This window comes from Molothrus ater, chromosome 27 (assembly GCF_012460135.2).
Source record: "Molothrus ater isolate BHLD 08-10-18 breed brown headed cowbird chromosome 27, BPBGC_Mater_1.1, whole genome shotgun sequence".
NCBI classification, from domain to species: domain Eukaryota; kingdom Metazoa; phylum Chordata; class Aves; order Passeriformes; family Icteridae; genus Molothrus; species Molothrus ater.
Genome location: NC_050504.2, coordinates 3851363 through 3878227, shown reverse-complemented (window position 1 = coordinate 3878227; position 26865 = coordinate 3851363). Strand labels below are relative to the sequence as shown.

The 26865-nt window shown below is 60.0% G+C and overlaps 3 protein-coding genes across 3 annotated transcripts; 2 read left to right on the top strand and 1 right to left on the bottom strand.

The window, feature by feature from the left end:
• The first annotated feature begins 328 nt into the window (after positions 1–328).
• Positions 329–12566, top strand: EZH1 (enhancer of zeste 1 polycomb repressive complex 2 subunit). Its single transcript, XM_054517414.1, has 20 exons — positions 329–383; positions 895–1015; positions 1349–1477; positions 1755–1874; positions 2368–2488; positions 3163–3336; positions 4201–4303; positions 5150–5313; positions 6079–6170; positions 6728–6902; positions 7291–7487; positions 7892–7983; positions 8516–8556; positions 8983–9108; positions 9601–9779; positions 10294–10389; positions 10742–10823; positions 10939–11019; positions 11122–11210; positions 11310–12566. Exons 1-20 carry the CDS (start codon positions 373–375, stop codon positions 11364–11366), a joined length of 2250 nt encoding a protein of 749 aa, XP_054373389.1. The 5' UTR covers positions 329–372; the 3' UTR covers positions 11367–12566.
• Positions 12567–12944: 378 nt separating this feature from the next.
• On the bottom strand, positions 12945–21563 carry CNTNAP1 (contactin associated protein 1). Its single transcript, XM_036398727.2, is given in 26 exon segments — positions 12945–13982; positions 14068–14115; positions 14237–14470; positions 14574–14667; positions 14778–14905; positions 15015–15251; positions 15331–15570; positions 15649–15867; positions 15945–16062; positions 16064–16113; positions 16223–16350; positions 16525–16681; positions 16807–16821; positions 16824–17009; positions 17106–17225; positions 17331–17437; positions 17518–17689; positions 17757–17906; positions 18296–18557; positions 18861–19004; positions 19085–19269; positions 19337–19540; positions 19724–19871; positions 19965–20158; positions 20295–20396; positions 21458–21563. Coding segments are annotated over 26 exon segments (3912 nt in total). The 5' UTR covers positions 21537–21563; the 3' UTR covers positions 12945–13791.
• A 2072-nt stretch (positions 21564–23635) lies between these two features.
• Positions 23636–25719, top strand: CCR10 (C-C motif chemokine receptor 10). Its single transcript, XM_036398991.1, has 2 exons — positions 23636–23647; positions 24643–25719. The coding sequence occupies exons 1-2, from the start codon at positions 23636–23638 to the stop codon at positions 25717–25719; spliced, it is 1089 nt and encodes a 362-aa protein (XP_036254884.1).
• The last annotated feature ends 1146 nt before the right edge of the window (positions 25720–26865 follow it).

Here is a 26865-nt window from a genome sequence, read left to right as displayed (position 1 = left end):
CGGCGGCGGCGCGGGCGGGGCCTGTGGATGAGAGGGGCGGGGGCCTGTGGATGAGAGGGCGCGGGCCCGGGGGGGGTGTGAGGACCGGGGGCGGGGCCTGGCGATGTTAGAGACCGGGCCGGGGCGGGCCGAGGCGGGGGTACGGAGCCTGAGGCGGGCTCGGGGCGGGATCCGGGGCCGGGTCCGGTGCCTGAGGCGGGCCCGGTGCCTGAGGCGGGCCCGGGGCGGGGTCCGGGGCCGGGTCCGGTGCCTGAGGCGGGCCCGGGGCGGGGGTCCGGGGCCGGTCCGGTGCCTGAGGCGGGCCCGGGGCGGGTCCGGGGCGGGCCGGCGCGCGCGCAGTGTGGCGGGGGCGCGCGGCCTCCCCCTGTCGCGATGGCCGAGCAGTGAGTGCGGGCGGGGCCGGGGGTCCCGGGCGTTCCCGGGGGGTTGCGGGTCCCCGCGGTACCAGCCGGGCCCGCTGGGGCAGGGAGTTGCGGGGCTCGGGCCCGCTCCCCCCCGGCCCGGCCTCGGCTCGCTCCGGGTCTTGTTGGCGGAGCTGGGACGCGCTCGGGCCCGGCCGGAGCGGCAGGGAGGGCGGCTGGAGTGGAGCTTCGGCTCCCCGGCGGCGTGTCCCGGGGGAGGCCGGGGACCCCCGCTCGCCCCGGGGGCTCGGGGGCACAGCACGGGCGGTTCTGGTCAGCACCGCCCCTCGCTGCTGTCCCGGGCCTGTCCGTGCGCTTCGGCTGGGGGTGTTCCACAGCCAGGAGCGCTGCAGAGCGGCGGCGTAATTTTGCTTGGTTTAAGTCTTTGATGGACAGAGTGTTTTTCCGGTCCACAGGGACGTTTTTCTAGTATCAGTTGTTTCGGGGTTGAGCTCGCTATTATTTAATGTTTATTCTTTCTGTACTGTTTCAGAAAAATGGAAATTACCACTCCTCCGACATCCAAGTGTATCATGTACTGGAAAAGGAAAGTCAAGTCTGAGTACATGCGTCTGCGGCAGCTCAAGAGGTTCCAGGCAAACATGGGAGCAAAGGTACAGCCACAGCAAGGACTGGGCTGAGATGCCCCAAAAAGAATTCATTTCAGCTCAGAGTGTCTTGAGTGATACCAGAGGGTGTCAGCGAGGTGAATTGATAAGCTGTGCTTGACTTGGGTCAATGGGAAGAGATGCCACTTCTCCTCATGCTCTGTCTTGAGCTGTGTGGGCAGCAGCTGTTGCACACACAAGGCCATTGAACAAGCACTGGTGTAACTGCAGCAGGAGAGTTCATTTCCAGTTGGTTTTTTCTCCTTGCTGAACCTTTTCAGTGCTGTTGGAGTTCTCAATGGGTTTTCTTAAATTTTGAGACTCCTCCCTCTCTTTCAGGCTCTCTTTGTGGCCAACTTTGCGAAGGTTCATGAAAAGACTCAGATCCTTAATGAAGACTGGAAGAAGCTTCGAGTGCAGCCAGTGCAGCTGATGAAGCCAGTCAGTGGGCACCCATTCCTGAAACAGGTGTGCAGAGGAAAAGGGGCAGCATCAGCAAGTGGGGACTGCAGCCAGGACTCTGCAGGGAGCTGTGGGGATATGGATGAGTTTTTGTCTGTGTTGTCCATGCCTCACACTTCTGCAATGCAGAAATGGATAAAAAGTACCCCCAAGGCTTTTTCCTGTGATGGAGTGCACAGAGTGCATGTGGGGCTTCTGTGTTTGTCCTGAATTCAGTTTTCCTCAGGCTGTGGCAGCCTCCCAGAGTGGTTCCTCACTGACCTTCTCTGTACTCGTTTTCCAGTGCACTGTTGAGAGCATTTTCCCGGGATTTTCAAGCCAGACACTGTACATGAGGACCCTGAACACAGTGGCACTGGTGCCCATTATGTACTCCTGGTCCCCCCTTCAGCAGAATTTCATGGTACGTGAGAAGCATGGGGTCTCAGTGAGGTCAGCATCTGATTGTTACACAGTTGGGAAGTAGCTCTTCATCCCACTTGTTTCAGGCAACATCTGCTTGAGAGATGATGGAAAATGCTACCTTAGTTGCTTGTTTTGTAGAATCCCAGCCAGCCTTGTGTCCACACTACCTCACCAGGTAGTCTCATTGCATGTGGCTTCTTGACAGAGTCACCATTGTTCCACAGGATTCAACGAGTAAATATGTTTTTTTGGGGGGGTTTTGTTTGTTTGTGTTTTTCCCTAAGATTTTTATTTCCCTTTATACAAAGAGATTTATTTCTTAGGCAGGTCCTTTTGATTGTGACTGGGTTACAGTGGGATAGCACTGATGTGTCAGTGATGAGACATCTGAAGCTTTGCTGTGTGTTGTTGGCAGGTCTGAGGGACCAGAGCACAGCCCCATTGGGGTCAGCAAACTCTGCTTTTCTGAGCTGTGTCTGATCTCTCTTCAGGTGGAGGATGAAACAGTTCTATGCAATATCCCTTACATGGGCGACGAGGTGAAGGAAGAAGATGAAACTTTCATTGAAGAACTTATTAATAACTATGATGGCAAAGTTCATGGAGAGGAAGGTAACCTGGGAGCAGCCAGCTCTGTCCCCTCCAGGCCAGGCTGGATGGGGCTTGGAGCAACCTGGCTTGTCCATGGCAGGGGTGGAACAAGATGAGCTTTAAGATCCCTTCCAACCCAAACCTTCCTATGGGTCTGTGATTCAGTCTCTTGCAAATATCCAAGTAGTTCAGAAGTCAAAAGGTGGCAGCAGCAACCAGCTTTTCTGTGGGAGCTCTCGAGCAGGGAAACAGGATGGTGCCTGCTATTCTCCTTTGCAAGGGCACATTCCTGCCTTTGGGTACCTCACTCCATTTTAATGCCTGGAGTGCTCTGGAGCCAGTTCTCCTGTGTGCAGGGATTCACTGGCATCCTCTGGGATGCTGAAAATGTGCTAGAGGGGGAGTAGCTCAGCAACCCTGTTCTGCTTGTTGCCTCAGCCAAGAGTTTAATCAATGAAAAGTGCTGCCTGCCCCATCATAAAATTACCCAGCAGGGAGGAAGACAGGAAAAACTGGTGTGGCCTATCCCCAGATTGCTGAAAATGATGCACCACTACTGACTTTAGTGCTAAAATCCCACCTACCCCAAAAAAACTGAGAGAAGGGCTCTGGTGGGTAGCAGAGCACGTAGGCTTGTGGTTTGCTGTGGTGAGAAATGAGAAAGATGGTGGCACTGCCACTTCTGTGTGTTTCAGAAATGATTTCAGGGTCAGTCCTCATCAGTGACGCTGTGTTCCTGGAGCTAGTGAATGCTCTGAATCAGTACTCGGACGAGGAAGAGGAAGGACACAATGATTCTGAGGCGAAACAGGAGGACGGAAAGGAGGAGCTGCCAGTGACAAGGAAAAGAAAGCGAATTGCAGTGGAAGGTGGGTTTGCCCCCAGAGAAGTGAAGATTATGTTGGTCACATTTCTGTCCTGCCCCTCCTGAGCGCTGGGCACTGCTCTGCTGCCATCCCTGGCTTGTTAATGTGCCAAGAGCAGTTCCAGCTTGGCAAGTTCTGTAGCAGAAGGGAAATTATTTGTTCTCACTGTCTGCTATGGACAGGGGAAGAGATCACCATCTGAAAGCGTGGTGAGAAGTTATTTAGATGAGTCATCTGGAAACCCACTTCCTGTGAGATTAGCAGAGCTGGGTGTTTTCTGAGTGGCTGTGGGATGTTTTCAAGTGCTGGTCTGGCAAACACCTGTCAGGGAGGTGTGGGTGGATCTGTTTCTGTGGGAGGCAGGGAGATGGACATTTTCAAATCCCTTCCAGACCTGCTTTCCATGTATTAGTGTTCCTCTTCCCTCTCCTGTGCCACCTGGAGCTCTTGTTGCCTAGAGGAAGCTCTGGTTTGTGGGATTTTCACGTGTCCTCGATGACCTTTTGAATGCTGCTGGGTAATTTTGTCTTTGTCCTTGGTCTGTAGTGATATGGGCAGCACAAACACCAACACTTCTGTGGATGTAGAAAAGCATTGTCTGCAAGTTCTGCCTTGGCAGAAACAAATAGTAATAGCACTTCAGAGAAGTTGGTGCTCTCAGCAGTGCATCATGCTGCACTGAAAGTGGCCTAGCACTGCTTTGGGAATACCTCAGCCTGGCTGCAGATCACAAGGTTATCTGTTGTGCATGGGATTACATTTCTGTCTTAAAACACAATCCTGAGCATCTCTGGAATTGCTCTGTGCAGGGAGGAAAGACCCATCCACATCAGCTTGTCTGAAGAATTGTGTCTCCTCTCTTTGCAGGTAACAAGAAGTGTTCAAAGAAGAGGTTCCCCAATGACATGATATTCACTGCTATTTCTTCCATGTTTCCTGAGTATGGCTTCCCAGAGGATATGAAAGAAAGGTAGAAAATTCCTGCACTGTTGTCTGTTCCTTTTCTTAGCAAGAGTTGAAATCTTTATTTCAGAGACCAGCACTGTGGGCTGGCTGGGCCACAAAGCTCAGTGCCTGCAGGCTCTGTGAGCAGAGTGTGTTTTGAGTGTTACAAGCTGCAGTTTGGTCTTGAGGTACCTTCTCAGGACTTCTGCTGCTCAGAGTGACCCCCAGATGTGGTAGAAAGTCTCTTTTCCCAGCCCAGCAGTCAAAGAAGGAGTCAGAACTCTTCTATTCTCATTCTCAAGATTGTTTATTGTTTCTTATCTATAAAATTCTTTCTTTGGCCTGCCGAGGTCCGTTCAGCAGGTCAGACAGAGGCACACTGGTGTTATCTTTTTATATTAAAAACTCTGTGTACATTATTTACCATAACTTCCCAATACCTATCACCTATGTCAGACAGTGATCTTCTACTCAAACCAATCCAAAAGTGCCAACATCACAGCAGAAGATGGAGGCCAAGAAGAAGGAGAAAGACTGGCCATGCCCAGATTCCTCCATCTTGCCTCCTGAACCCCCATTCTAAAAACCCAAAAAATCTATTTTTCACCCTGTGACAAGCTAATCATTATTCTATTTAGACTTTTGTGGCTTGTAGATCCTCATATAATTTTTTCCATGGGTCATAATCAAAGTCACAGGTGTCTTGAGCTCTGTGCCAAGGTCTCTGAGCCCCCTGGCAGGGGTTTGGGCAATGCAGGACAGCCAGAGGGATGTCCTGAATTCTAACAGTACCAGGACCCGGGCCTGATGGTGCTGTAAAGCTGTCCCAGCTGGGGAAAGCACATCCCTGGGTGTTTGTGTTTGTGCCCAGGTACCGGGAGCTCACGGAGGTGTCTGACCCCAACGTGCTGCCTCCACAGTGCACCCCCAACATCGACGGGCCGTGCGCCAAGTCGGTGCAGCGGGAGCAGTCCCTGCACTCCTTCCACACCCTCTTCTGCCGCCGCTGCTTCAAGTACGACTGCTTTCTGCATCGTAAGTGCCGCCTCAGCCGGACGCTCCCCTAGAGCCCTTTCTCCTCAGTTTTCCTCTGCACGCCTTGCTTAGTCCGTGCTGGAGTCTCTGGAGGGTGGTGCCTCGTGCGTTTGCAGTGGGGCCTTAGGAGCTGACGGGTGCCCAGAAGCCTTTTGTACAGACGGCTCCGCTCTTGGCTCCCACGGACGGCAGACCGACGCGCGCGGCCGTCCCCTCTCCGCGCTCAGCACGCCGCCTCCGAGCTCCCGGCAGTTTGTGCAGTAGTCCTGCCACCACCAGACTTTGCTCTTGCTTTGCAGAAGCTCCTCAGTGAAAGGCATGAATGTTTCACTGCCAAAGTCTGGACATGCCCCCCTGTGTTTTGTTGCCTTACTGGAACTTACAGCTTCGTCTTAGTCATGTTCCTGCGGTTGGTCCTGCCAAAGCCTTTTGGATACTGATTAGCTGCTGTTCTCCAGGTCTTAAGGGCTTCTTTGGGAAGTCACAGGACTTTTTCCAGTGAATTATTTATTAAAAGATATAATATTAATATGACGTGGTCTTTTTGTTTCAGTGTGAAAGCTGATCCTTCTCCTTTGGCCTCTCCTTCCCAAGCTGCCTAGTGCCCGTTGTGGGTTGGAGCAGGGTTACCCTGTGGGTCTGGTCACCTCAGGCCCTGCTGCCAGGGGAACCCTCAGCCACACAGGCTCCTGCTTCCTGTCCCTTGCAGAGTGGGGGGAGACCCTTGGAGAATGCTAATAGTAAAGATAACTGTTACTTTTTCAGCTTTTCATGCTACTCCTAATGTGTACAAACGAAAGAATAGAGAGACCAAGATTGAGCCAGATCCTTGCGGCGCAGACTGTTTCCTGTGGCTGGTATGTTTCTCTGTCACCTTAGAAACCATGAGAGAAGTGCCCTGGCCAGCTGTGCTCTGCAGAGCTCTGTGGATCTTTTGCACAACTTGGATAATATTTTCAGAATTAGTTCTGGTCCTTGTTGGATTCAGAGGAGCATGACTGCAAATGCAGACCTTACCAGATGCATATTATAGCAGATCTCCAATAAAGATTAATTGCAGTGCTGGCAGATGGGAAATTGTATGACAGATGATTTCTCTGGACTCAGTACAGTGTCAGAGAAATTAAGCCCTTGCTAAAAGGAGCAGAGCGAGAAGTCAGGAGGATCCAGAGGAGTGGGCTGGGGGTTCAGGCCAAGGAGCCTCTGCTGACTGGGCAGCAATGCCAAAGGGAACAGAGTGGGAACATGCAACACAAGCAGCTGGTTTGGCACTTGCTGAAGGGACCACATGTGGCCAGCTTCTTCTACCTGCTCTTGGTGGTGGCAGGACAGGGCTTGTCCCAGGGTCTGTGGAAAAGCCTTCCTGCATTCCCTGGTCATTTGCCACCTGTCTTGTCTTCTGCTCTGCTTGCAGGAAGGAGCCAAGGAGTTTGCTGCCCTGCACAACCCCCGATCCAAGTGCTCCGGGCGTCGGCGCCGGCGGCACCACGTGGTGGGCGCGTCCTGCTCCAGCACCCCGGCTGTCACCGAGACCAGGGAGGGCGACAGCGACCGAGACACGGGCAACGAGTGGGCCTCTAGCTCCTCGGGTATGGTGCCAGTCCTGAGACACCCCACTCCTCTCTGTGAGGGCAGGCAGCTCCTCCCAGCTGGAGTTCTCCCAGGCTCAGCTGGAGAATTTGGAGTTAGCAGTCAGTGTTCCCAGCAAACATGAGAGCCACCAGCCCTGCCCTTGCTGCTGTGGGATTCACTGTCCTGTCCCAGGAAGGAGGAACGTTGCCAGGCCAAGCAAGAGCTTTGCTGGGACCTGCAAAGCCCAGAGCGAGCCCTTGGCTCCTGAGCACTGTGCCTGGCCTGAAGCAGGAGTGTGTGGCTGGGAATGCAGTGCAGGGATGCAGGGCACTAGGGGGTGACCACTGCCCCCCAGAACCATGATGGCCAGGGTGTGCTTGGCTTACCATGTGCCTTTCCTGCCAGAGGCCAACTCCCGCTGCCAAACCCCCACAAAGCAGAAGCTGAGCCCGGCCTCCTCCCAGCTGTTTGCGGTGGAGACGCCGCAGGAGCCCGTGGAGTGGACAGGAGCCGAGGAGTCACTCTTCCGTGTCTTCCATGGGACCTACTTCAACAACTTCTGCTCAATTGCCAGGCTGCTGGGGACAAAGACCTGCAAGCAGGTGGGTGCCCAGAGCAGGTGATGCAGGTGCAAGAGGGGGGCCAGGGCCAGAGCCACTGCCTGTTGATTTTATTTCTCTGCCACAAACCTCCCCACATCAACGCTTTTGCAGGAAGGTGCCATATCAACGCTTTTGCAACAGTGCTGCTGTTGGCAGAGTGAGCCCTTTGTTGCTGGCATTGTGGGTTCCCTCCCGTGTGCAGTGTCACAGCCAGGTGTGCAGGCATTCATTTTCCAGGCAGGAGGAGGCAGTGTGCCATAGGCAGGAAAATGGGGCAGAGCTGCTGCTCTCTCAGCCCAGGCCTGTGAGCCTTGCTGTGCCTACTCACACTCTCCTTATGCTTTTGATAAAACAACTTCAGTGCACTGAACTTGTTTCTTCTTTTTGCTTGTGTTCTTTGGTAGGTCTTTCAGTTTGCAGTGAAGGAATCGCTTATAACGAAACTGCCAACAAATGAGTTAATGAATCCATCCCAGAAGAAGAAAAGGAAGCACAGGCAAGTGTTGGACAAGCTTGTTTTGTTCTTAAAATGCAACCAGATCCTCTGCTTTTTGTGCCAGCGCATTCCTGGTAATCCCCATCTGGCTCCCATCTGTGTGCACGTCCTGCTGTCACATGGGCTGCTGCTGCTGGGTGCTGGCCCTGGCCCAGCTCCAGGGCTGCTGCTCTGCCTGGGGGCTCAGTGGCCCTGCAGCCCCAGGCTCAGCTCGAGGATAGGGCAGCACAGGCTGCTAGTCCTGGTGCCACTTCCCTAAGAGCAGCCTCTGCCTCAGCTCCCTGACCTGTAACCCACTTTGTGTGTTGATCTCAGTGTGTCCAATATTATTCTGGCTCTAGTGTTTGGCTTAAAGAGCTCCTGCTGCAGCTGCATCACTCTCATCTCTCTCCACTTTATGATGGCTGCTGATCATTAATGCATGAATCTGCCAGGCCCATCTCTGCTGTGCTGGCTGCTGGTGCTGAGCAGTGCTGGCTTGCTCTCCCTGATGGCTTACACATCCTCTCAACCTTCTCTGCTCCCTTTGCAGGCTGTGGGCTGCACACTGCAGGAAGATCCAGCTGAAGAAAGGTAGAGTTGGCTGTGGCTGTGTCATGGGAGGTTTGCAAAGGTTCAGTTTTCCAGCAGGGTGGCCGTGTCCTGCTCACCAGCCTGGCAGGTTGGCATTGCTGAGAGGAGTGACTGCCCCTGGCCAGGCTCCTTGGGGTGCCAGGGGCATCATGGCCATCCCAGTGCCCACTGGAGCTGCATGTGCAGCAGGGTTTGCTGCAGCCAGGGGGGGCTGAGGGCAGTGTGCAGCCCTGCTGTGGACTGGGCTGTGGTCAGTGAGCCCAGCCATGTGTGTGTCTGTGGGAGCTGGCTGCTGCCAGGCTCCCTGCCCAGTGCAGGCAGATGGGCAGCTTGCACCTTCTTGGCTCCAGTGCCCTGCACTTGCTGCTTTGAAAAGGTTCCTGCAACATTCAGCTTCCAATCTTGGCATTTCTCTTTTTGTTCTAGATAATTCACCAACCCAGGTGTACAACTACCAGCCCTGTGACCACCCTGAGCATCCCTGTGACAGCTCCTGCCCTTGCATCATGACTCAGAATTTCTGTGAGAAGTTCTGCCAGTGCAACCCTGACTGTAAGAAGAGGTCAAGGACTATTGGGCAGGAAAACAGCCAGCTCTCCTGGCACAGAGCACAGGGAGGGTGCAGAGCTGGGGCTTGCTGGGTGCCTACTTTATTCCTGCACTTGCTGCTCTGTCCATCCACAGCAGTTCTGTTAGCTAAGGTCCAAAAGGAGATGCTTCTGTGCTGCCATGCAGCTGTTGGCAGCTGAGACACTCCTGCTAGTGCTCATCCCTGTGTCTGTATCCTGTGGGTGCTGCTGCTGGTCCCCTGTGAGCAGGATGAGCCTCCAGCAGCTAGGCTGGGCATTGGGTCCCTGCTCTGCCATGTTTGTTTATCCTATCTGGGCTTCCATTCCCAGCTCTGCAGTGGAGAAAACAGCCAGACTTTATTCTGTCCCTGCTCAAGATCTGGCTGGGGAGGAGCAGTTGGGGCAGAGAGCCTGCATGGTGCCCCTGTTCTGTTCCAAAGCTCACAGTGCAAACCCACTGTGTGTGTTGCTGCAGGTCAGAACCGCTTCCCAGGCTGCCGCTGCAAGACCCAGTGCAACACCAAGCAGTGCCCCTGCTACCTGGCTGTGAGGGAGTGTGACCCTGACCTCTGCCTTACCTGTGGGGCTTCAGAGCACTGGGACTGCAAGGTGGTCTCCTGCAAGAACTGCAGCATCCAGCGAGGCCTCAAAAAGGTATTGACAGCAGCGTGGCAGGGGCTGCCTCAGGGCAGAGCTGACACACAGCTGCTGCTGCTGTGTGTGGGGTGGGGGAGCAGCTTTCCTGGAGCTGCCAGAGTCTAGAAAAGAAGCTGCTCTGCTCTGGGCCTCTGCAGCACTTACTCTGGAGTAGGGATTGTAGATGGAAAAATCAGGAGGGATTGTGGATGTCAAAGTCAGGAGATGGGAGTGAGGAATGGTGAGAGCAGAGGAGTGTATAAATTGGCTCTAGAGAAAGATTTAGTCTTGAATTCTGTTGGTCAGAGCAAGGAATTGAGCATTTAAAAAAAAGGGAAATTCAGAGAAAATCACAAATCAGTGTGTGTCAGGTCCTGAGCAGCTCCATGTAAGGGTGTAAGTCTGGAGGGAGCTGTGTCACCATAACAAAGGGATGCTGGATGGACACTGGCTCCCTGCTGCCCCCCTGACCTGTGTTTTGTGAAGTGCTGTAGCTGCCAACTCTCCCCATTTCCTTTCATTTTGGTTCCAGCATTTGTTGCTGGCCCCATCAGACGTGGCTGGCTGGGGGACATTCATCAAGGAGGCAGTGCAGAAGAACGAGTTCATCTCCGAGTACTGCGGGGAGGTCAGTGCTGTGCTGGGGCTGCTGGCCAGGCACACGGGGGCTGTGTGTGGTGGGAGAGCTTCCTTTGGCTGCAGGGTCAGCTGCCTTCCCTGCCTTCCCTCAGCTGCACCCATGGGCTCTGACCAGGTCTGGAGATGGAGCCCTGTGCTGTCTGTCTCAGTACCTCTGGCCCTCCACTGTGGAGGAGTGTGTGCAGCTGCCTGAGAGCCCTGCTCTGGCCCTGCCCCATCCCTGGGAGCCCTGGCAAGCTCCTGAGGTGGGAGGGAGAGCAGGAGGGTGTTTCCAGGTGGGAGCCCTGGAACCTGGCTCAGCCCTCAGCTGCTGAGTCTCTCAAGGTGATCTCCCTCTACAGCTCATTTCGCAGGATGAGGCTGACAGGCGAGGAAAGGTCTACGACAAGTACATGTCCAGCTTCCTCTTCAACCTCAACAATGGTAACTTCCTGAGGTTTCCAGGGGTGAAGAGGCCAGGTGGGCATGGTCAGCCCACCTCTTGCCTGGTGACAGGCCTGGCCTTACACCATGGTTTCCTTATCTTTTTTTTAAATAGATTTTGTTGTTGACGCTACTCGCAAAGGAAATAAAATCCGCTTTGCCAACCACTCAGTGAACCCCAACTGCTATGCGAAAGGTGAGGTCCCCCTGCCCAACCAGGCCAGGCAGGACATGGTGCTGTGAGAGCTCCAGCCCAAGCTGGGGCTGCACATCTCTGATGCTGCATCTCTGGTTGCAGTTGTGATGGTGAACGGAGACCACCGCATTGGCATCTTCGCCAAGAGAGCCATCCAGGCAGGAGAGGAGCTCTTCTTTGACTACAGGTACCTGGGCCAGCAGCAACCTTGGCCTGCAGGGTTGACCCCACCTCTGTGCAGGTTTGTGGGGGGAGCATTGCTGCAGCCATGATTTCTGTCCTGCAGGTACAGCCAGGCAGATGCCCTGAAGTATGTCGGCATAGAGAGGGAGACGGACATCATCTAAGCTCCGGGGTGGTTCTGGCACACCTTGCTGCTGCACCTTGTAAGCAATGCCATGTTTGCTTCACGCTGACATGACTGCTGCTGTTCCTGCTGCTGTGTGTGTCACAAGTGCTACTTTCCATCCAGACACCAGAGGGACTCGGGGCAGGAGTGTAAGCAGCCCCTGGGCCATGGCTGTCCCAGGGTGGTCTCCCCTCTGCCCCAGCTGGCTGGGAAATGGGGACTGCCCAGCTGTGGCTGGAGTGGCACCAAGGGATGCCTGGGGATGGGAGAGCAGCACTATGCAATATGATACTTTGAGTAGGGGTGCCACTGAGCTGGGTAGAGGATGATGTTAAAATCCCTGCCTGTTGTGACCCAGGGGGGTTTCTCAGAAACCTTCCTTGGGCTTTGTGACCCCCTGGCCCTGGGAATAAAGGGGAAATATTCTCTGGCAGGGTGAGATTTAGCCTTGCACTCCATGCAAAAAGGAAAGAAAAAAGCACTTTAAACTAATCCTCAACTTGTGGCTGGGCCCTGTATTTTGGGGTGGAGGGACTGCAGGCATCCCAGGTGTCCTGCATCTGTCAGCACCTTTGCTGGGATGTTGCTCCAGGGCTGGGACAGGGCAGGCTGGATGGGGCTGGGCTGACCTGAAGGTTGGGGCTGTCCCCTGAGAGCCACATACGGCACCAGCCTCCTGCCTGGCCTGGTGCTGGGTGCTGGGCTGTGCTCCCACTGCCCAGGGCTGGGTTTCCAGGGTGACATGGGGAGCCTGACTGAGCCCTGACCTGGCTCCAGGCCCCCAGCCCGCTCCCAGCTGTTTAGTCCAGGAGCACACAGAGGTGCTGGGTTTGCCTGGGAGCCAAGCCCTCCCTGGCCCAGCCCTCACCATACTTTCCCAGGCCCCTGCCACGGCAGGCCAGGCTGTCTGTCTGTCCTTCCCATTGTCCATGATGGGCCCCTGGAGCATGGAGGTGTTTAGGTCTGTCTGGAGCAGTGCTTGTATCCCAGCACCTGCCTGAGCCTCGCTCCCTGCCACCTCCATCCACCCAGCTCCTGCCAGCCCTGCTCTTGCCTAAGCGTCTTCTGCCACTTTGGCCATATCTGCACTATGCCAGGCTTGTGTCTGTGGTTTGTTGACGGTGAATAATGGTAATAATAATGCACTTTAAATAACATGGCTTGTAGCCTTTGTCATAATAAAGTGGTAGCAAAGATCCTTCCCTGCTCCTGGCCTCTGTTACCCTGGGCACCAGCCTGTCCCCAGACTGTCCCCAGCCTGCTGGGCTCTGCCCAGCTGTCCCCAACGTGGCTCCCAGGGTCCAGGGGGGACAGAGTGACCCTGTGCTGCCAGCTGCCTGAATCACTCTGGCTCAGGGTGGGAAGGGGGCAGAGGTGGTGGTGGGGAGAGCAGGACACGATGTGTGTGTGCAGCAGCAGCTGAGCTGCCTCCAGCCCTGGCTCCCTGCACCCTGCATCTCACTCTGGGACCAGGAATTGCTGTTGCCAATGTGGTGCCTCCCTTGGTGCAGGCTGAGCCGGGATGGGAGGGGAGGATCTGCCCAGGCTGCCAAGGTGAAGTCTGGGGAGTGTCAAATGCCATCATTCTGCCTTTATTTGATTATCTTCACATCTCATTCAAAAGAACAGACTTTTTAAAAATAAAGTGCCCAGTGGAGCCAGGCCTTTGGGTAGATAAATGCATATCTGTAACATTGTCTTACCACAAACACAGCAAGTGAACAGGAGCTTTCCCTGGGCTGGAGGTAATCGGCAGGACTGGCACTTCGTACAGAGAAGTAGCAAACTACAGACCACGTACCACGACACGCGGGGGCCTCACTCCCGCGGGAGCTTCCGTTTGGTTTTTTATACAAACCGATAGAATAAAAAAAACCAGAGTGTGTAGTAGAATTATCCAGCAACAAAAATGGTAGAAAGGACCTGTACCTGATTTATGAAAGCAGCATCTCAGCAAGGTGCGGTGGCGGCATGCGCGGCCGGTGTGGAGTATTGCTGGGCAGCGCGGCCGGCGCTCGTGGCTCTCTCTGCGTGGCGCTGGCGAAGCGAGCAAAGCAGCGGGTCAGCTACACGGGTGGCAGCAGCAGAGGGGTGCCCCCGGCCAGAGGGAGGGTGGGCACCGGGCCTGGGGCTCCCCGGCAGAGTGACGGAGGCCGGGCAGGGTTTGGCAGCTGTGGAGGCCTCCGGCGTGGGGGCTGTCGGTGTATCCGGGGCGAGCGAGGCTGGGGCTCGGCGCGTCGTGGCCGCGCTGCGGGGCCGGGCGGTGGCGGCCGTGGGGAGGAGGTGGCGCTCGGTCCGCCCCGGTGCGGTCAGTCTGAAGGCGGGTGTTGGCAGTTCAGGTGTGCTCGGCCTTTTGGTCCCGCGGCGCTCGCTCATTGCCGGGCAGCTCCCGGGGCTGTGAGCCCGTCCCACCCCCGGCCCCGTTAGTCCCCTCTCGGCTCCTCCAGGATCTGGGGCAGGTTCTGTTCCTTGCGTGCCGCCGGCGGTTTGGCGGCACCGCCGTAATCCTGGATGGCCTTGGGCTCGTTGGTGTGGTAAGAGCCCTTGTAGCGGTGGTGGTAGAAGTAGAGCAGCACCAGCAGCCCTGACAGCAGCAGGAGCAGGAAGATCACGACTGCGGGGAAGAGACGGCAGTGAGGGACTGGGGAGGGGCCGCAGGGCCGTTCCAGGGGGGAATAGCAGCCAGAGGCTTCACTTACACCCAATGATGATCCCAATCCAGCCATCGTCGTGCACGTGGGGGAACTCTGCAGAGACAGAGAGGCAGCTGAGACCAGGCTGCAGCAAGGTCTCATGCTGGAGCTCCCCTTCTGCAGCTGGTGCTTAATGAGGGCTCCATCCCCACCAGGGTCCCACCACAGCACCCACCTGTGGCCATGTACCAGGGGTCCATCTCAGGAGGGATAAGGATGGTGCTGAGGGGGAGCATTGAGGCACAGCTCGACTCCACCAATTCCCCCCGGATGCTGTAGGGCCGCAGGGGACTGGTGGGGTGGAAGATGGCTTTGAGGGGCACGAGAGTGTTGAATTTCACCCCTGAGAGGCAGCCTGAGAAGCCGGGTGTGTTGTAGCGCTGGATCTCGGGGTCAATCACGCCAGTTTCTGTGGGGCCACAGAAGGAGATTACTCATCCCTCTCAGAGGGCAAGGGCCATGCTGTACAGAGGAGACCCCAGAGACCCCAGCATGGGCAGGACCCAGCTCACCCATCACACGACCCAGGTACAGGTTTTTGGGTGAGTCCAGCTTGCTGTCCACAAACAGGGAAAACTGCTGCTCCATGACGGGGAGATAGTCCACCTGGGAGGAAGGTGCACAGCATCAGTGCCCACAGAGCCACCCTGCCCATGCCCTCTCCCAGCCTGACCTGAAGCCCCCAGGCCCCACTGGGAGGGTGCCCCAGCGCAAACCTGGGTGTAGAGTGTGCGGTGCAGGCGGGTGATATTGACACGGTGGGGCCGCCCATCTGTCACTGGCTTGTTGGTGAGAGTGAAGACGTAGGGACTGGTGCCCAGCTGGTAGCGCAGCTGCAGGCTCCCTGTGGGCAGCACAGGGCTGTCAGCAGGGCTGCACCTCTCAGTGGGCACGTCCAGCCCATCTATAGACTCGGAAAGTGGCACCTACAGTGAAGGGGCCCTTGCCCTCACCATCATCCTTGATGAGCACAGCCATATAGTCCTTGACGAAGGTGCTGACGTAGAGCAGCACGGCAGGTGCTGAGGTGGTGCTGAAGCTGAAGCTGACCTCCTCGCTGGTGAGGTTGTAGCCAGGCAGGGGCTGCCAGGGGCTGCTCACAATGCTGGCAAACTCACGGGCGGCGTACAGCGACATGGGCAGGATGTTGTACCGCACCCAGGTGCCCTCCTCGAAGTACCCACCGATATCTGCAGGGGAGCCCACGGCGTGAGAGAGAGGAGCGCCGGCTCCTCAGCCCCTCCCACCCCGCGGAGCGCTGCCGCTCACCGTGGTTGCAGAAGGGCCCGGTGAAGGCGGAGACGCTGCAGTTGCAGGTGTAGTGGCTGTAGCGCTCCACGCAGAGCCCGCTGTTCTGGCAGGGCACCGGCGGGTCCTGGCAGTAGCCGGTGCAGTTGACCCTCACGCCCTCCGTCTCGTTGGCTTTGCCCTCCAGGTTGAGCGTGACCCCGTTCATCCGCAGCGCCCGCAGGCACCCCAGGAACGGGCGCATCTTGTGCTCTGCCGCGCCTGCAGCGGGGCCGAGACTGAGTGCCCCTGTGGCACCTGGGCACCTGGGGGTGCAGGGATGTTGCCAGGGGCTCTCACCGACGTAGAGGGGCCGGTCAAATTCCAGGCGGACGAAGCTCTGTGGGGGGAATGGCCGCACCACCCAGGGCAGTTTGTCCACCCGCAGCCGGGCCAGCTTGACGTTGAGCTCAGCCTTCACCTGGTGCCACTCATCGTCGTTCCAGGGTACCACCGACCGCACCGTCAGGTTCTCGTCGCCATTCCCGATGTCAAATATAAACGCCACGTCCCTGGTGGCTGCAAGGACACGGTGCTGAGAAGATGCCCCAGCCCTTCTGCCCCCAACAGCCCTGCAGCCTCTGGCCCCCCCGTACTGTTGAGCTCAATGCGGATGTAGTTTCGGTAGCCTGGGTTCTCCAGGAAGACTCCAGACTCGGCAGTGGTCTTGAAGTAGAAGGAAATGTCAAGGCTGTGGTTGGCTTGGAAAGGTGGGGAAGATCAAGGCTGCACCCCTGTTGAAGGAGACGGTGTTCCAGGTGTTGCCTGTGGGGAACAGGAGGGGCAGTGAGGGATGGGCAGGGTCCCTCCATGTGGGACGCCTCCATGTAGGCACTCTGCAGGCAGGGGATGTTCTGTGGGGCCGCTCACTTACGGTCTCCATAGCACCGTAGGGGCCCCAGCACGAACTGGGCTTCAGAGCCAGTGCGGTTGGTGTCTCCAACCACAACCTGGGTGACAGGCAGGTGGTCCACAAAGGTCAGCAGACCCTTGTCTGTCCTCCTGCAAATGTGAGTGCATCAGAGGGGCCATGAGGTGTTTCTGTCCCTTCACCAGCCCACAGCCCTGTTACACCCGTCTGGGTGCCCCAGAGTCTGTGCCCGGCCATGACTGCAGTCCCCCCCCATGACTGCAGTCCCCACCCACAGCTCCCGTTCCACAGCTGCCACCACTCACCAAATTGCATGGTCAGCATCACAGTTGCAGAAGTACTGGGGGTCAGCACAGTTCTTTTCCAGCCCGCAGGCACAGCGCTGGATGCCCGGGCGGGAGCCCCCCCAGTAGTAGTGCCGCTCATCGTTCCGACCCATCCAGAAGCTGAAGGGCAGCCCAGCTGCAGGCAGGGAGGAGGGTCAGGACACTGTCCCGTGTCACAGCCCTGCAGTGCAGCCATGCAGCACCGACCCACAGCCCTGCAGTGCAGCCATGCAGCACCGACCCCCTTCTCCCGGCGCTCACAGGGGGTGTTGAGCAGCGGGAGTTGTAGCAGTGCAGCTCAATGCGCTGCTCGCAGTACTCAGAGGCGTTGGCCAGGGCTGAGACCTCAGCCCAGGAGGCGTTCCAGTACTCCACGGCCCCCAGGTAGGGCTGGTCCACGCTGGAGCCCGTCACCCGTGTGGCGTAGTGACGGTTGTGCCGGATGATGGTCCACGCTCGGTCCTCTGCAGTGAAAGGGGAGCTTTAGGACTTGACCCCTAGGACACCCCTGCTCCGAGGGCATCAGACAGAGGTCCCCTTTGCCCTCCTGCTACCCCCACCTCGGATGTCACAATACACTGTGAAGGGTTTCAATGGCCCACTGCCATCTGGGTCGATGGTGTAGTTGCCCGAGGTCTTCCCGCTGACCCGGTAAGCATCACATGTTTCCTTGTAAAGGGCTGGAAGAAAAGAATGGAGAGGAGGTCAGTGCAAGGGAGGCACCAGGCAGGAGTAAGGGCTGCAGGTGCCCCTACTGTCCCTGACCCACAAGGCTCCAGGCTCACATTTGTGGCAGGTCTCCCCCTTGTACCCCGTCAGGTCGCAGATGCACATGAAGTCATCCCAGGACTGGATACAGCGGCTGTCATGCTCACACAGGTTGGGGGTGCACCTGAGGGCACAGAGAGCTCCTGTCACAGCACCAGCACAGCCCCCACAATGTCCCCCACTCCCAGGCAGCACCATCAATACCTGTCTGTGATCCCACAGACGTTGAAGAACACGTTGTGGTACTGTGCCAGCCGTTGCAGTGCCAGCAGCTCCACGTCCACGGGCTGCATGTCTACGTTCAGCATCTGCAGGCAGCCGTGGAAAGCCGTCTGGTTTGAGCGGCAGCCCGTGACTGAGGCCGGCTTGGGGCAGCCTGCAAGACAGATGGGGGTGAGCAGCCCTGAGGCACCCATTGCCCCAGACCCTGCCCTGCTGCCCACCTCCAAAGAAGTACTGGCTGCCAGTGCGTAGCTGGAAGGGGTGCGCCACCCGGAACTCGGCACCGTCGTCATCGTCAATGGTCACCACAGCTGAGCCCTCCCGTGCCACCAGGTGCACCGAGTGCCAGAAGCCATCATTCAGGCGATGCCCTGTGCAGAGAGGTGTAGGGGGATAGAATGTAAGTGAATAAAGGTAGTATAGAAAGTAATCTTACCCCCTAAAGAGTTACAGCTGGGTTAATTATTAAAGATTAGGAGCAGGCCTGATTTTAACAGGCCACAGCTGTAGCTGATAATAAGAAGAGTGTTATGAAAGAGTGGATTGGTTGGTTGAGGGGAACTGGAGTCAGTTGGCTACTGTGAGAAGAAGGAAAAGTCAGTGCCTAGAGGAGCTGCCTATGAGAAACATCAAGGAGGTACGAAGCTCCAGCAATATGGAACTCTTGCAATGTAATGACAATAGAACTCTTGCAATATAATAACAACAGAGAGGAAGGTGCTTGGGGATGCTCCACTGCCAGCCTGACCCCCCAGCCCACCTGCAGCAAACTCCAGCTTCTTCTTGCCAGGCTGGGCGATGGAGACATTGACCTGCCCCTCGCTGAGCACCATCTCCAGGGAGCCCAGGCGGTCAGAAAAGCCGGTGTAGAGCAGGAGGCCAACGGTGTCCCAGGAGCGGAAGCGGAAGCTGACGGCCAGGCGGTTCCTCCGTGGGATCCCTGGCACCCGCACGTAGTTGTTGATGCCAGCAAAGGTGATGGGGCTGGTCAGCTGGTCCTGGCAGTAGTGGCCCACATTGCCCTAGGAGTGACCATGGGAGGGGTGAGGAAGGGAAAGTCCCCCTTTCATCCCCATAGTGCTGGCCTCAATCGTGCCCAATTGATCCCAATGCCTGGCAGAGCCAGGCGGGCGCCCCAGGCCAGGGACAACCTTGCAGGGTCAATCCGGCACCGCCTGGCTGAGCACGGCCGCTGCCTGGCCCCACATCACCCCACAGTGGGCAGGGAGCCCAGTCCCAGGGAAGGGGGTACCCCACAGTGGGGCTAAGGATGCCCAGGGGTCTCCCCACAGCAGGGAGAGAAGGGGCAACCCCCCAGGCTGGACCTCAAAGCGAATGTTGGGCCGCCGGTGCCGGGCCAGGTCGGCGACGTTGACCCCGTTGAACATGATGTTCTCCACGCAGCCCCGGAAGTTCTGCCGGTACGTGAGGTGCTGCTTGTCGTGGTCGATCACCCCTCCAAAGAACACCTAGCAGGCAGAGGGAAGGTGTCAACCCCTCTCTGGAGGACACCATCAACATCCTGGCAGCCCCTGCCCAGTGCACCCACCTCAGTTTCGAGGTCAAGCTGGTCGAAGGTGCCACGGCAGCGGAAGCGCTTGACCTCCCCGTCCAGCGTCAGGTTGACGTAGTGGCCCAAACGCTCGATGTGCAAGGAGTGCCAGTGCTGGTCATCCAGGAGGCTGCCCACGGCCACCGTGGTGTGGCCCTCAGTGGCGTGCAGTGGGCTGCTGCCTGGGGAGGACCAGCATCAGCTCGTGGCCCCCTGACCCCACGCCCCCAGCCCCTGGTCCTGGCTCACCTAAGCTGATGTGCAGGAGGAGCTGGGCCTGTTTGAGCTCCACTGTGATGTAGTCACCCTGGGAGCCCTCCCCGTGCATCAGCACCCCATCCTGCTCCAGTGTCTTGAAGTTGAAGGAGATGTCATCCTCGAAGGTGCTGACCCTCTTGGCTCGGAAACGGTAGGAGATGGCATCGTCCCCATCAAAGTAGAGCACGTGGGACCCTGGGGAGAGCAGAGCAGCCCCAGCCATGTCACTGCCTGCAGCAGCAGGTGCCCTGGTATGGGGAACACACCCTTCTGCTGCCACGGCTGCAGAGTGTTTGGGCACAACCCCCTCTGAGAGAGGTTTGCCAGAGCCAGGATCCCACCAGGCAGGGCTGCTGGAGCCCCTGGCCAGGTACTCACGGTAGGGGCAGCCATAGAGGCCCAGGCGCAGCCCAATCTTCCCACGCGGGTTCCAGGCCACGGGAATGATGCGAATGTACCGTGCAAGGATGGGGTAATGCAGGTCGTGCCGCACCACCCCGCTCTCGTTCACGTTCCCAAAGAATGTCTGGGGATGAAGGGTCACTGTCAACACCTTGCTCTGAGTCAGAGGTCTCTACCCACCTCAGAGAGCCCCCTCCCACCCCGGGCTCCCCCCTACCCAGTTGCTGCCCTGCTGGAAGAAGGGTTTCCAGCTGGTGGGGTGGTCTCCATAGAGCACAATGTAGCGTGTAAGCCAGTCGTAGGTGTTGAAGGTTCCCTGCGTGGCCACTGCGTTGATCCGGTGCTTTTGCATCAGGTCGATCTGGAGCCAGGGCTGCTTGTCCCGGGGGTCGGGGGACCAGCCGCTGGTGCCTGCGGGGGGAGCAGCTCAGCGCCTGCGGCTGCTTGCTCGGCACCACCACAGCACCTGACCGGGCCCCTCAGCCCCGCGAGAGGCAAAACCCGGCCAGGGACACCCCCTGCCCACCTCCCCTGCGGGGAGACTCACTGTGCAGACGGGCGAAGCTGGCCGAGTAGAAGATGTTGTATCTGGAGGAGGCACCGATGGAGTAGGAGTAAAGGGGAGCAACGAGCTCATCATAGCAGGGTCCTGAGGGGAGAATGGAGTTGGGGGCGGCCAGGCAGCGCTGAGCTGGGCAGTGTCCCTGTGGGAGCTCCCCAGCCCTGGGGACCCCGAGGGCTCCGGGGCTCCCGAGGGCCGGCGGAGCGGCGGGCCCGCTTTGCTCTCCCCTCCCACTGCAGCGGAGCTGACACACCTCTGCGGGCCCGGCGCCGGCACCAGCCGCCTCCGCACTGACGTGGGCGACGGGACCCCCGCTCTGCCCCGCCCCGGCGGGGAACGATCCCGCGTGGGATCCCGGGGGATCCCGTGCGAACCCTCGCAGCACCGGCAGAAGACCCTTCGGAGGGGCCGGGGTCCCAAACCTCTTTCAGGGTCCCTTACCGGGTCGGACGGAGCGCGGGGAGCTCAGGAGCATCCCCAGCTCTCTCTGTAGGATCCGTGCTGCATCAACCCCCGGCCCACCGCCCCCCGACTCTGCCCTCCCCTGTACCACCGACCCCCGCCTCGATGCCCCTTCGCTCCGACCCCGGAGGAGAGACCCCGGGCACCGTCTCAGGAGGCCACGGGGAGCTCCCCGGTGCGACCAGGGCCTCGCCGATTCCCGTTCCCGAGCGGCTGCCCCCAGCCCCGGTACGGGGTCGGGCCCGGTGCAGCCCCGCGGCGGGGCCAGCCCGGCGGGCGGCGGCGCTGACCGAGGTGCTGGCAGAGCCCGCAGGTCCCACGGGGCGTCCCCGCTCTCCTCGGCATCCCGGGGCATTCCGGGGCATCCCGCATCCTCGGGGCGTCCCGGTTGTCCCGGGTCCCCAGAGGCTGCGGCCGGCGGGGGGGCTGCGGCGGGGCCGCCCCGGGCGGGGCGCGGTCGGCGGGAGAGCCCGGACGGCCGCGTCCGGCGGTGACCTTGGGAACGATGCGAACAGGGGCAGCGGAGGATCCCGAGGGATGCCGGGGGCGGGGGGGGTGCCCGGGGAAGAAGAGGGGACGCCCGAGGGAACGGAGGATGCGGGGACTGCTCGGGGATGCGCGGACGGGGCGGCGGGCGCGGTCCCGCAGTGCGGAGCGGCCGCTGCCGGGACTGCGGCCCCACTTACGTGCGAGGCAGCCGGGACCGGGGCGCAGGAAGCCGGCGCAGGCGGCGAGCAAGAGCCCGAAGAGGCGGCGGGCGCTCATGCTGCGCGCCCCGAGCGCCCTCGGCGCCGCCGCTCCCGGTGCTGCAGCCGCGCGGCGGAGCGGGGCCGGCGGCTCCGCCCACGGGGCGGGAGGGAACCGGGCCGGGCCGGGCGCGGCGCAGAGCCCCGGCCACCCCCGCCGCGCCCCCGGCAGATGCTCCGCCCGGGAGGGAGCTCGATTTCCCCACTCCTCGGCACGGCGAGCGGCCCCGGGCTGCACCGGGGCTCTGTGAGTGCGGTACCGGGGCACCGGGAGGCTGTGCGGGAGCTCCCCGGGCACCCCCGGTCGGTTCCCAGGCAGTGCCCGGTCCGAGCCGCCGCTCGGGGAGAGTCGGAGCGGTGCCCGCAGCCCCCCCGCAGCAGATGTGGAGGGTTTGTAATCAAGCCCTGGATTAAGGCCTGCAGGTCTCGGGGTCGCCGCTCTCTCCAGTGGTGCAGAAGAAGGGATTTAGTTCGTATCTGCTCTCAACCACCCCCAGACGCCCACAGAGGGGTTTGGGGGGGCTGGTGCCTGCGTGTCCTACATACCCCACAGCCCCGAGGAGCAGGAGTCCTGCTGTCCCAGGGGCCTGGAGCAGTCCCGGGGGACGGGGATGCCCCAGCAGCTGCTGGCTCCAGGCTGGCTCCAGGCAGGAGCAGGAGCACGGCCAGGCTGTGCCCAGCTCTGCACCGGTGGCTCCAGACCTGGCAGAATGTGCCAGGCTGGCTGCCCGGGCAGGGCAGCACAGCAATCAGCTGGGGCAGCCGGGGCTGAGCCTGGGCAGAGAGAGAGAATAGAAAGCCCCAGGTGTGGCAGGGATGTGGGACACCTGGCAGTGCACCAGTTCTGCTACCAGGAGCTGGAACTGTAAGCTGAGGGCGTTGGCACCTTCCCTCCTGGCCCCCAGACCTGGCAGTGCCCACAGGTCCATCCCAGGAGAGGCACAGCCTCCCTGGCCTTATCCTGCCACCCCGTCTGCTCTCAGCCCCACATCCTGACCCTGTGCTGGGCCAGATCTGTGACAGCCCCAACAGGGATGTGTAGAATCCCTGCTCTGCACCCACAGACTGGCCCCAGGACCCTCCTCCCTCCCCTTCCCCCCAGATGCAGGGTGCAGGAAGGCACCCCCAGAGCCAGCACAGGGCAGAGAGCTGCAGTTGGCATCCCTGCACTGCAGAAAGAGCAGGAGAGGGGGAAGAGAACATCCAGCAAAGAGCCCTGGGGGCCCCCTGGATACTGGGGGCACCTGTCCTGGCTGCTCTTCATCCAGGGTGCAGCAGCTCCTCAGCCCCACAGAGAGCAGCCAGGATCCTGTCTGGAGGCAGCAGGAGGGCCGAGGGCAGGGTGGAGATAAGCCATGGCAAAGACAGCTGGAGCTGGGAGAAAGGGGGATTGAGGGATTATGGCCAGGAGCCCATCAAAGCTAGGGATCAATCTTCTCCCCCCCGAGGAGAGGAAATGGGGCCTCTGCCCCACAGGAACTAATCTGCTTTTTAATGAGGAGCTGGGAATTGTGTTGTCAACAACCAGCAACAGCCCTGCCCAGCACTGTGGGGATGCAGCACCAGGCTGGGAGCCCTGGGCGAGTGCTCTGCACCAGCAGCCACCCAGCTTCTGGAACCACCACGTTTGCCATCAGGAAAAAACAACCCTAGGCCAGACAGGGCCCTGCCAATCCTGCCTGAGGAGCAGCCTGCCTGTGCCCAGCTCAGTGCCAGCCCACAGCAGCAGCTCCCACTCCGTTCATTCTCTCTGGTCCTGCAGAAGCCAACAACAGCCCTGGGGTGGGCTGGGGTTTCCTGCATGTGCTGGATGCCCTCGGCCAGACCCTGCTCCCCTGGCTGGGTGCTCCCAGGTTTGTCCTGCACACCCACATGACAGAGACTGAGCAGAGCTGCTATTTCTGTCCCCAGCATGCAGATGTAGAAGATGAACCAAGTAAAAGATTCATTATAGGGCCACAGGGGGGGTCACACCTGCCTTGCCCTCCACCCCAGGGCTGGATATGTGCTCTGTTTTTTTCAGTTTTAGGAGCTGCACGTGGTCAAACCACAGGTTAGAAAGAGCTGAGGCACCAACAGCTTCAGATCCAGCAGCCAGGAGAAAGGCTCTGCTGTGCAATGACAGAGCAGGTAAGGGGGCTCCAGGGTGAGGGGTGTGCTGGGAGCCAGGCAGGACCCCCCCCAATCACTGGCTTTTCTTAATTTTTTAGTGAGTCCTGTGGGTTTAGACTGAAAGGCAAAACCCTGGGGAATCAGGGCAGTGCCTGGTGCTCCAGGCCGCTGGGGCCCTGAGCAGGAAAGGGTCTGGAGGAGCTGCTGGAGAGTCAGCCTGCCCTGGGTTCTGATCCCAGCTGTGGCCCCAGAGCAGCTGAGAGGCCCAAACCCAGCTGCCTGGGCTCACTGACAGGGGCCAGAGTGCAATTGCTGTTACGAGGCTATGATGAGTCAGAGAGTGTCAGATCCTGGTCTCCAGGTTACTGGGGGCCCAACTGGCCAGTGCCAGGCTGTACCAGGCTGCAGCACCGTCCTGCTGCCCCAGAGGGGTGAGCAGCTGGGAGGTGGGAGCACTGTGCTCCCTGTGTGAGGCAGGAGCTCCCTACCTGGGAACAGGACCAGGCAGTGCAAGGCCGTGCCCACTCTGGGGTCCCCAGGGTGGTGCATGAGGGCTTTGGGCACCTGGGGATGAGGGTGTGGATCCCCAGGACTCAACTGTCCAGGGCCATAGGCTGGGTGCTGAGCCCCAGAGCAGCTCCCTTGTACGTGCAGGGTGGGTTTGTGGGACAAGGTGTGCTGGGGATGCTGTGGCTGGGGTCACGTCCTTCCACCAGCTCTGCTTTGCTGAAGCTACTCAGGAAGCCTCTGTGGTCGCTCTTGCAATGTCTGAAACCTGCAAAATTAACTGCTGCAGGGTGGGTGTGAGATAGAAACAAATCCCACAGGTAGAGCCAGGGGCTGGGGACTGCGACACACCCGGGCTGGGCTCCCTGTGGCGAGGCTCGGTCGAGAGGGGCTGCCCTGGGTGTGTCCTGGGCTCCCAGGAGTGAGGCTGGGTGGAGGATGGCTGTCCCAGGTGTGGCTCTGCACCTCGTGGCCGGGCCACCCCTGCCGAGCCTCCCTCTGCACAGGTGACTCCCAGCTCCTTCTCAACAGAGCTGATGGCCACCACTGACTTCTACCTCTGGGAGGACGGGTACTCAGGCGAGGCCAGCACGTTGCCTGAGCTCTGTGAGAAGGAGGCAGTGCAGGGCTTTGCCCGCACCTTCCAGCCTGCCGTGTACCTGCTGCTCTCGCTGCTGGGCACAGTGGGGAACGGGCTGGTGCTGCTCACACACACCCGCTACCGCCAGGCACGCAGCGTCACCGATGTCTGCCTCCTGCACCTGGCTCTGTCCGACCTCCTGCTGCTCCTGACGCTGCCCTTGGCCATCCTCGACACGCTGCGGGGCTGGTCCCCGGCCACAGCCGCCTGCAAGGCGCTGCAGGGTCTCTACGCCCTCAACTTCTACAGCGGCTTCCTCTTCCTCACCTTCATCAGCGTGGATCGCTACGTGGCCATCGTGCGGGTGCCGGCCGCCTGCCGCCTGCGCCCCCGGGCTCGCCGGCTCGGCTGCCTGGCAGCGGGGCTGGCCTGGGGGGTGGCCACGCTGCTGGCACTGCCCCAGTTCATCTACAGCCAGGCGGAGCAGCACCACGACCTCCGCCTCTGCCGTGTCGTCTTCCCCCGCGAGGTCTCACGGGCGGCCCGCGGTGCCACCAACCTGCTGCAGGTGGTGCTGGGCTTCGCGGTGCCCTGCCTGGTGATGACGAGCTCTTATGCAGCCGTGGCACGGACGCTGCTGGCGAGCCGCGGTGCCCAGCCCCAGCGGGCTCTGCGGGTGCTGCTGGCCCTGGTGCTCGTGTTTGTGGCCCTGCAGCTGCCCCACAGCCTGATGGTGCTGCTGGACGCGGCCGAGCAGCTGCTCCCCTGGGAGATGAACTGCGCCCAGAGCCGCCGCAAGGACCTGGCGCTGCTGGTCACCGGCGGGCTGGCGTACCTGCGCTGCTGCCTCAACCCCCTGCTCTACGCCTTCCTCGGCCAGCGCTTCCGCCGGGAGCTGCGGCTGCTCGCCAGCGACTGTGTGGGCTCCCTCGGCCCGCGCTGCTCCGGCCGCCCCAGTCCCCGCCGGCGGACATCGCTCTCCAGCTACTTGGACGTGATGTAGGAGCCCGGTGCCGCGGGGCTCGGTCCCTCCGCCACTCCCCGGGGTCAGCCCCGTGCCGTGGGCACCGGCACACGGGCAGCACCGGGACAGCCCGCACGGTGCCTGCACACGCCTGGGCAGAGGGGAGAGCAGCCCCGCGGCGCCTGCACGCCCTGCGAGTGCCCGCACTGCCCGGCGACCCGCGGGGCTGCGGTCCCCGCACAGACCCTGCAGTGTCACCGCGCCGCGGGCCGTGCCATGCTTGCGTGCTCCGGTGAGCCGGTTCGGTGGGTGCCAGGGAGGCAGCTGGTTCCCACTCTCACAATAAACCCCAAACGAGCTGGTTCCCACTCTCACAATAAACCCCGAACGAGTCCCGGTGGGCCAGCGCGGTCTCGGTGCGGGGGTTTTGCGGGGCCGAGGGCGGCTCCGTGGCCACGGGCACCGGCGGGCGATGCCTGCAGGAGGCAGCAGAAGCTCGCGCTTCCTTGTCGCCCTCCGCTCGTCCCCGCCGCTGGAGGGACACGGAGCCCCCAGACAGGGGACAGCAGAGATCCTCGGAAAATCCCTCCTTGGGTCCTGCACCCCAGAGCGGGGCCAGAGGGAGGTTTGTCTCCCCTCCTTACTCCCCCCACGAGCTCCTGGGCCACGGCACATCCCGGCCCGGAGGCTCTGCGGCACCAGGGCGCTGCGCTGGGGCTGGCCCGGCCCGGACACGTGGCGACCAACACAGGAGCACGGGCTAGGACATGGCGAGCGACACTTGTCCCACGGGCTGGCACACGGTGCCATGGGCCGGCAGCGCCGGGGCCGTGTCCCATCACCCGGCCTGGCTAAGGAAACGCTCCACAGTGAGGGAACAGGACTGGGCTTGGCTGTGGTGCAGCTGCTTCATGCAGAGAAGCACCTCCCGGTCCTGCCGGGGCTGCAGGCTACTTCCTGCTCACCCCCTGCTCTGTTTGAGATTAGCCCAGGCTTCCACAGGAAGAAGCCATTCCAGAAGCTTCACCTACTGCTGGGCCAGAAGCAGGTTACTGCTGACTCAGCAGCCGCAGAGGTGGGGTGATGGGCCTCTGTGCCCCCCCAGCCCTCGGTGGGGATCAAGAGCCAGATTCGGGCAGTTCTTGGCCAGACAGCACAGCTGCCCCTGCTGCCCACCCAGCCTGT

Excerpts from the sequence above, each read along its gene's own strand:
- EZH1 (XM_054517414.1), top strand. Across the intron at positions 6,171-6,727 it reads CAGACTGTTTCCTGTGGCTG|GAAGGAGCCAAGGAGTTTGC; the intron begins GTATGTTTCTCT and ends CTCTGCTTGCAG. Across the intron at positions 9,780-10,293 it reads TCCAGCGAGGCCTCAAAAAG|CATTTGTTGCTGGCCCCATC; the intron begins GTATTGACAGCA and ends TTTTGGTTCCAG.